Source organism: Bactrocera latifrons, unplaced genomic scaffold (genome assembly GCF_001853355.1).
Source record: "Bactrocera latifrons isolate USDA-ARS-PBARC rearing strain unplaced genomic scaffold, ASM185335v1 scaffold_153, whole genome shotgun sequence".
NCBI lineage: Eukaryota > Metazoa > Arthropoda > Insecta > Diptera > Tephritidae > Bactrocera > Bactrocera latifrons.
In genome coordinates this window covers 493516-503306 of record NW_017534997.1, presented here as the reverse complement: position 1 = coordinate 503306, position 9791 = coordinate 493516, and the positions used below count along the sequence as shown (strand labels likewise).

Genomic DNA, 9791 nt, shown 5'->3' with positions numbered 1-9791 from the left:
GTTTCTAATTTTGTGGCTTTATTAATAATGACAAGCGACGAGCGCGCTACTAATTGAGATCTGAGATAGTAAGTGTTATGGTATGGGTTTTCAAGTCATACTTTAATTGATTCATAAACTTCAATTGTTTAATAAACAACAAAACTTCGTCTGCACCGAAGCTGTAATACTATTGACGAGGTGACACCCTATATATATGTAGTTTATACATAGTATGTATGCTATGAAAACATATGTTTGAAGATAACCCTTGCCATATAATCTATGTCAAATTTCATGAAGACATATTATGAAATAGCTCTGACAGCTCATCGTTCTATCGACTGCGTTGCTCGCCGTAGCAGTACTTTGCTCTAACAATATCGTAACGTCGACTCCTCAGATATTGTCATCGTTCATGCCTCTGTACCATATGGCAGGACAGGAACTTAGACTTATATATGTAGTTATTTAGTCTACAATTATTTCAATTCTGTAATAGATCAATTTATGTACATACTTTCGTCTAAGAATTAAATACATTTATTTTTATTAATAAACACGTGTTTTACACTTCAATCAGACAAGTGATTGAAATATAAATATTCTTATAGCGATCAGTGCCTTATACTATTTTAGGTACAAAGTCAATCACGGGCAGCAAACGTATTTTCAATTCATTTGTAGTCTAACAATAATACTTAAATGTGCAACTACTACTTACTATTGACATAGTGTCAACAGTGTATAATTGATTACAAGTATAAGCATATACATATATATTTTAACCCACAATTATGCAGCATAATCTTTAAGCATGCTTTTCTACACAACCTTAACTGTTTTTAAATTGTTCACAGCATTTTTGCTTCCTGAACATTCTTATATTTATGTATGCAAATTTGTCTCTCACATTGAGCAACAAAAGTTAAGCGCTCACAACTCGTATATTTGCGGACTGAATAAAAAATTTGTTAATTAAACATTTGTATCAGCGCTGATATTATATATTTATTGCCGTCTAACTCAACCAGCTAAGCGGGTATACTTAGCATGCTACTAACTACTACCACTAAGATCTGTCTCTTATACACATCTAGATGTGTATAAGAGACAGGCTCGATCACATTGTAGTCTTAATTATCTAATTTGCTTTACAAATAAAACTTCAATGAACCATTTTAAATCGTCTGTCAAGCATAATACTTGAGTTCTTATTATCTAACTGAGACCGACTTTTGCCAATTCACCTGCAGTTCTACACCCTAAGTACTAGCATATTGTTGGGTATATACACTTTTGAGTTAACAATGCTCAGCTAAGAACTATCAGACAACTGCTCGAACGGTACTCGAGCTGAATATTTATATTTATCAAGCAATTTTGCGCTAAGTTATAAATGATGGCAATTTTTGCGTATCAACACGCTACAAGTATAACACTTATGGTTGTGATGACACCACCAAACTGCAAAACGCAAAAGAAAGGGCGTTTATAGAATTTACGGCTAATAATAATTATCGGAAAATAAAAACCACTAATATATACAAAAATAGTATTTATTTTATTTGGTCCTTTATTTGTTTGTGTCAAGCAAAGTATACAGCTCTACTGTCTTAAGGTTTCAGTAGGGTAATCTTTTTTCAAAATTTTTAAAAAATTTTTTTTGCATGTTCTGTTCCCATGTACCCTTAAAATTAATGCTGAACCCCATTTTACTATTGGAAGGTTTCAAACCAGGCTCAAAAATAATAATACTGCTGAATGTTCGGAGCGCTCGGACTGCTCACTTGGCAGTACCTCAAATTTTAAGCGCGTTTTTCTCAAAACACACTCTCTTAAATTGGCGGACATGATTCCGGTCGAACTACTCAACCGATTTGCTTAAAGTTTTATTTTTTTTATGTTCACAAAACGCTTGGCTATCGTCCCTATATTTTTTATAATTTACTGACAATATTATGACAAAATTTTTGTAAACAAAAATTGAGAAAAATTAAAAAAAAAAACGTTGATTACTTTGTTGTTCATCAACAATTTTCATGATTCTTGTAGGGACGATAACCACTCATGTAGTTTTTAAGAACAAATTGGGTTTTTGTATTTCAATGCCAGTGAAAAAATGCATCTCATTCACCCAGCCATTTCTCCGACAGCTGTTATCAAAAAATTTCGAAAAATTTTGTTTACTCACTCCACGATATACCTCATGATATATGGAAAAGGTTCTATTGTAGCATAAAAATTTCTATGGAAAAAAAATGTCAAAAAAACAGGCCAGATTAGCCCACTGACCCTTTAACAGCTGTATTGCTTGAATCACATCTCCTGCAATGGCAGTACTTATAAAAATAACGCTAACTTGCACTTAAATGCTTCACATCTTTGTCACCTTAAAGAAACTTACTTCAAGTTTTCAGCTAAACATCAAGATAACCCAAATGCAAATAGTTCGGAATAATCCGCAGCAGCTCGTCGAGGTACTCTTTGTCATAAATCTTAAGAGTGTACTCTTTGTCGGTTATCAGCAAATCTGGTGACAAATCTCCGCGACAAAATTTAGGCCACATCGGCAGAAATAGCATCATCATCAGCAATTCTTTCAAACGAAAATAGAACAAAATTAGCAATCTTCGCGCTGCTTATGTAAGACTTAAGAGAAATCTTGAAAATCTTTCGCGCACTTACCTGTGTATCTGTGACGGAACAAGTGCTCCCGAAATTTGACCAGTCTCGGTAAAGGGCCGTCGTATCCTATTTTCTCAAGAGTTTCCTTGAAAATAGTGAAGTAGTAATGCAGGAATTCAGCTGTACGTGGACGCAACTTATCATCTAACAACATGAATATGGAGTACACCAAATCACTGGTTATTGGACCAACATGGGAAAACTGATAGTCCAAGAGCATAACGTCTTCAAATTTTCCGGTATCTGGATTATGCTTGTACATCATATTTTTCGAATGGAAATCACCATGATTGAGCACATAGTAAGCGTTATCAACCGGCGCCACTCGATATTCGTTATAGGAAGCAACAGCCTCATCGAGTAGATCCACTTTCTCCAAAAGTTTCTCAAAAGTTGGTAAATATTCCTGCAACTCTGGTGTTTTTTGCACAAATTCCAAAAACGTTTTCGTACCGTTCATGAAGAATGGATTTTCCCTAATACTGTCCTGCGAGAAGAAACTGTGGCGATATTCATCGAAGTAGTGTGGTTCCTAGACGATGTTTGTAAAATAAATTATCAAATGAATTACTTGATGAAATTCAAGATTAACCTCCTCACATACCTCTTTTATTATTTTGTAACTGATTGCGTGCCATTTGGCTAGTTTGGCGTAAGCGGCTTTTACTTCGTCCTCATTCGCAAAACGTCCGCGCATTACATTGTAGCCCAGTGGCACGATATCCTCAAATACGATGAGTTTGTGTGGAGATAACGCATGATAGAGTACACTTGAGCGTGAAAAAGAAATTGTATCACTTTCATATCATGCAATCACGACTGGTACTTACGGTGCTTTCAACGTTGTGTTATCACCAATATCACGCAGTTGCTTTTCGAAGCGTGGCAGTACCTGCGTATACATGCCAATCTCAATCTCGAATATGTCAAATTTCTCCAACATATCTTTTTTGGTGCCCTCCACCTCTGGCATTGTTTTTATGATCATCGATTTGCTTTTCTCTACATCACCTAACCGATACTCCGTCAATGCACGAAACATTATGCTGGCATAGTGGTCACCTTTAACAGTGGCTGGAGTGAGTTTGAAGCTTTTCAACACCACATCACTTGCGTTTTGCTCACAATTCTGCAACACTTGCGTAAAAAACGCACTATCTAACCATTGTGGCGGCTGCAGCTCATCCTCGTTGTATTCCTCGGCTTTAGGTGCCATATTATCTCTAAAATGCCAGTCACTGTTTACTTGTCGATCGCTGTGCGTAGTTTGCGTTCTGCGGATAAACGAATGTAGCTTTAAATACTAAAGCGCAAAGCGTTGAGTGCGGTTTCTCTGAAATGACCAAGCAACATTTCATATGTAGATAAGATCATTACTCTAAAATTATATACAATGAAGCAGAAATAGATTAATTCAAAGTAGACACTTGTTTTTTCGTTTCGTTTTGGTCTTTGCATTTTGGTGGTGTCATCACAACCATAAATGATATACTTGTAGTGTGTTGATACGCAAAAATTGCTATAATTTTTAACTTAGCGCAAAATTGCTTGATAAATAAAAATATTCAGCTCGAGTACCGTTCGAGCAGTTGTCTGATAGTTCTTAGCTGAGCATTGTTAACTCAAAAGTGTATATACCCAACAATATGCTAGTACTTAGGGTGTAGAACTGCAGGTGAATTGGCAAAAGGCGGTCTCAGTTAGATAATAAGAACTCAAGTATTATGAGTTATGCTTGACAGACGATTAAACATGGTTCAGTTTTATTTGTAAAACAATTTAGATAATACAATGTGATCGCGCTGCTGTCATGTTTCGATTAAAGCAGAAACTATTTAAGACATCTTAGTGGTAGTAGTTAGTAGCATGCTAAGTATACCCGCTTAGCTGGTTGAGTTAGACGGCAATAAATATATCCGCGCTGAGGCAAATATTTGGTTAACTAATTTCTCTTCGGTTCGCAAGCAAATCAGTTGTGAGAATTTTACTTTTATTGCTATATGTGAGACATAGATTATTTTAACAATATATATATGTATATTAGGGTGTTTTTTTTTTGAACTATTCATTGTTTTCAATCTTATTATGAAATTCGTTGAAATTACCTTAAAAAAATTCCCCGAAAATTTGAGCCCTTAATAATAACATTCTTACTTATCATCTGTGAAAATTCTACAAAGCCTTACTTAAAGCGCCGAATATCTCGAGAAGTATTAATGATGGTGGTTTTGACTTTAGACCTTTTTTATAACAAATAGAATTTCTTACAAGTTTTTCTTGTACAAGTTTTCTATAGCTCTTGTCATTTACGAGATGTTTTCAAAAACATGCGAATTTCGTGGAAATGTCAGGCTTTGAGCCCCGTACTACCTCGCTTTGTCGCAATAAGCACTTTTTTAGAGTGTTCAATTCTGAGAATTATGTGTCTACAGTCAAAGCGATACCATAAAATGCCTCTGGCTATAGAAATTTAAAGATAAAAAATCTCGATTGTCTTCTTTTCCTATAGAAAATTTTTACATGTTTTTTCCAGTCCTTAATATTAATATTAAGGGCTAAAATCTTCAAGGAATTTTTTTTTGGGTACTTCCAAGTTAATTTCCTGATGGGACAGGAAAAAACTAATGATATGATTTTTAATTACTTCATGTATGCCACTGATGATTTTGAAATAAAGCGACGAAACGACAAGCGTGTTGCTAATTATATGCTTCGTACCTGAACAGAGGCATAWGACGTTAGCAGAGMGCAAATGAGAGTGTTTAGCAACAAAAAAATTTCGGTAAACTACTCAAAAACAGTTCAGATTACGTAAGACAGCACGMWGAAAAAATATGMTGHGTAATCGTGWGTTAACATATATAAGTACATAGGTATATGTATGTATATATTTATACTTGTTATTAAATATGTAGTGTCAACACTATGTGAATAACAAGTAGTAATTGTACATTTAGTCATTATTTTTGTAACGCACATAGTATTCCCAATAACTGCGCTGAAGCTTTTATCAAAGATCCGCTGAGGCGCTCAGAATATTGTGTAAATTTTAGTAGTGTTGGTTTCGTTTCAAGAAATTCAATAAAGGTATGAATAGTGACTTTGTTCGCTCTCTTTGTATGACAGCTTTATGCTATTGTGGTCCAATATCAATGGTTCTGACATATAAACAGCTTCTTGGAGAGAAACAGATCGTGTGCATATTCCAGATCTGCACCTGGAAAGCATCCATTATCAATTATAAATATATAAATAATGATATCAAGTACTATACTAAGTGGTCAAGGTGCTTTTATCTTTTTAATGTCACAATTGTTGTTTCGTAAATTGCCGACATTTTTATCCACATGTTTCTTACTTTTTGCAGAATGCGTTAATTCATTCCGTTGTCAAAGAGAAAAGGTCTGAAAATTGCATCAAATGAATTGAACCAGATGTAAGTATCCATACTTTCCTAAGAGTGCCCGCACATGGCTTCCGCATCCAGCATATTTTCCAGATCTGGTCCCCAGTGACTATTTCCTGTCCTCAAATCTCAAAAAAATGCTCGCTGGGAAGAAACTTTCGTCGAATAAAATGGTGTTCGCCAAAACTGAGGCCTATTTGTCAGCAAAGAACAAATCGTACCAGAAAGAAGGTATCGAAAAGTTGGAGGGTACCTATAAACAGTGAACTATGCTTAAAGGGAACTTTGCTGAATAAAAAAATTACTTTTGCCAAAGCATGACGGTGCTCTTTGTAGATTTTTGTCCTCGGCTATTATAACGTCTATAATATAAACTCGGAGAGTTTAATGTCTCAACGTATTTACTTATCGATTTGTCCCACTTTTCGTAGTTTTTAACAAAATTAATATACATACGATTATGACGATTGTGAGGTGTTCTAACCTGAAAAAATTAAACTTATTAGAATACGGGGCCACACACGATTTAAAAGCGTGTGTGTGTCACTCTTTAATGCATTTCGTCTAACAGCCTTGTGTGGAGCTTACTTATGGCATTTTAAAGGTTTTTGATTAATGGAGTTTTGTAGACTCGGTAGTGATCCGATTCCAGTACTGAATCTCCTTAGATATAGAGGTACGTGTGATCTAGGAACATGTGACCAAGTGTGAAATATTCAAAATTACATTCAAGAGAGACACAAGAATTAAGCCATACATGCATAAGCCGTGTTCGTTTCGCCACTCGCTACTATGTTTGAGAGCAGTAAACCAAATAACTGAGTTAAATTGTTAAAATAATATACTCGATCTTAAGTACTTTGCCAGGTAAATAGTTTCAGCTTTAAAGAATAAAATAATTTGTTCTTTTTTTTATATATTTTTTTTTTATTGTAAATGTACAATTAATCCTCCAAATAGCCTAGATGCAAGTACTGAGGTAAAATATGCTCCACATACTTTACGTATTCCACTGAATCGTACATAGAGCGACGATATTCGTCGGATGTCATGATATTTTCCACGTTACCCTTCTCATTGAGAGCGTGCCACATGGGCAAAAATGTCACCAAGAGAAACAGTTCTAAAAAAAGTAGAGAAATTTATTTCATTATGTATCGTCTAGTGGCATTATGTTCGGTTGTGTAATTTGTCAACAATTTGTAAGAGTAGTTAAGTGCTCAATACTTGCCCAAGTCTTTATGACGCATATGTTCTTTCCTCATCTGCAAAAGTGACGGTGAAGTACCCTTAAAACCGATACTGGCTAGAGTGTCTTTGAAAACGGTGTAGTAATAGTACAGCAGTGCTGGAAAATCTAATCGTAACTTCTCATCCAACATACAATAGATGGAATATATCAAATCATTCACATTCGGACCCACGTAGCAAATTTGGAAGTCTAACAGCATAACATTGACCATGTCATCGCTTTCCTTGTGATGTTTAAACATCAAGTTTTTGTCATGAAAATCACCATGACAGAGAACATAGCATGCACCCTCTTTCGGCGACTCACGGTACTCGGCATAACTTTGACGACAACTTTCTAAGAGTTTGGGCTTCAATTTCTCAAAATATGGTAAATAAGCCTGTAAAGAAGGCGTTTTTCTCAGTAGATCTATGAAATTTTCTATACCAGTTGACATAAATGGCTCTGCTAAGTTCGACGTGCTGAATATGCCACGCTGAAATTCGTCAAAAAACTGTGGTTCCTGAAAACACATGCAAGAATGTATTTAATTACAGTCGAATATCCAGTTCAACCAAATCTTTTCAAATTTTCAAGTGTAATAAGAACCTCTAGATTGATTTTGTAGCTGATGGCATGCCACTTGGCTAACGTAGAATAGGCCGCTTTCACTTCGTTCATGGTAAGAGTTCGATCGCGCACCACCTCATAACCGGCGGCCACTAGGTCTTCGAAGACAATCACTTGCTTGGGCGTCAAAGCGCTGTATAAACACCTGCAATTATTCGTTCATTTCATTGAATGTGAAATCGCACAACTTTGTGGTTTTGCGAAATACTAACGGTACTTTCAGCATTGTATTATCGCCAACGTCGCGTAGAATCTTTTCGAAACGCGGTAGAATCTTAGTATACATGCTTATTTCCTTTTCAAAAATATCCGTCTTGCCTAGCATCTCCTTTTTATGGCCATCGCTTTCCGGCATAGTTTTCAAGACCACAGATTTAGTTTTGTGCACACCATTCACTCGATATTCCAGTTGCGCGCGAAAGATGATGCTTGCRTAGTGATCACCCTTCACGGAAGCTGGTGAGATGTTCACATTCACAATTTCTATTTTGCTKGKTTTTTGCTCACAGTTCGTCAACACCTTCAAGAAGAAATCATTGTTCACCCATTCCGGCGCCTGTAGTTCGTCGGCATTGAAATCATCGGTGTTTCCAGTCATTTTTATTTACACACGCTTCCGTTTAATTTGCGAACTCAGTGTGAATTGAAAGCATTCACAATTCTAACTGAACGTAAATTTCAAACTACTAAATCAGCTGAGCATGGTTTGATGAGCGATATATAATAAACAATTTAACTAATGGAATATACTGAGCATACATTAGTTAAACAACATTGTTAAAATAGAAGAGAGAGAGAGAGAGCAATGTAAAAATCAACAACCAGAAGTAAGAAAGGCCTACGTTTGGTTATAGCCTAACATTTTATCTTTTAGCAACTTGCAGAGAGCAAAGCGGGGGAAGTACCTACAAGTATATAAGGATTGTTAGTTATATGGGGTCCACGACTGATTTGTACTCGATTTTATTTACTCTAAGCATAAATGTGCACCGTTGTAAGAAAAATACACTCCCTCAATTTTATTAAGAGAGCTCACATATTGACCGATATATGCGGTATAAAGTCAGGCGGAAGCTAAAAAAAATGTATTTTTAGTATATGAGGGCTAAGTTAAGTATTGGCCCAATTCAATGCATTTTTGGCGCACAGACATACTATTATATTATCTGGAAAGGATTCTCTCTGAATTTCAATTACATATATATTTCGAATATAGACCGATATTCAACTATATGCATCGGGACCGCTTAAACACTTTTGCTTCGATGTACGTAATTTTTTCGCCCATTTTCTTTCTGTAAACTAAGAATGTCATTGAAATATCAGGTACTACAGTTAGTTGAAATTCGTCTGGCGGATCTCGAGCGTATAGAGAGGCGGAACACGAACTATTTTCAAAATATAATACATAAAGCTATAGAACTTTAAAGATAAAAAATCACGACTGTCCTGTATTTTCTATAGAAAATTTTTACATGTTTTGTTCCAGTCCTTATATTGTTAATATTAAGGGCTCAAATTTTCCGAGAATTTTTTTTACAGTATTTCCAAGGGAATTTCATGATGGGATTGAAAAAACTGAATAGTTAAAAAAAAATATATTCGAATGCATATACTAATGATGGATCATTAGTTAATTCATATATGACACTGATGATTTTGCAATAAAGAGACGGAACGACAAGCGTGTTGCTAATTATATGCTCCATACCTGAACAGCAGCATAAGACGTTAGCTGAGAGCAAATGAGAGTTTTTAGCATCAAAAAAATTTCGGTAAACTACTCAAAAACAGTTCAGATTACGTAAGACAGCACGCAGAAAAAATATGCTGCGTAATCGTGAGTTAACATATATA

General features: G+C 35.4%; 1 protein-coding gene across 1 annotated transcript; it reads right to left on the bottom strand.

Annotated features, from left to right (window-relative positions):
- Window positions 1-1920: 1920 nt before the first annotated feature.
- Window positions 1921-8617, bottom strand: LOC108965993. Its single transcript, XM_018928688.1, has 8 exons — window positions 8147-8617; window positions 7914-8079; window positions 7305-7827; window positions 7021-7196; window positions 3498-3970; window positions 3272-3437; window positions 2668-3199; window positions 1921-2578 (listed from the first exon to the last, which is right to left on the bottom strand). The coding sequence occupies exons 1-8, from the start codon at window positions 8530-8532 to the stop codon at window positions 2400-2402; spliced, it is 2601 nt and encodes an 866-aa protein (XP_018784233.1). The 5' UTR covers window positions 8533-8617; the 3' UTR covers window positions 1921-2399.
- Between the last annotated feature and the right edge of the window lie 1174 nt (window positions 8618-9791).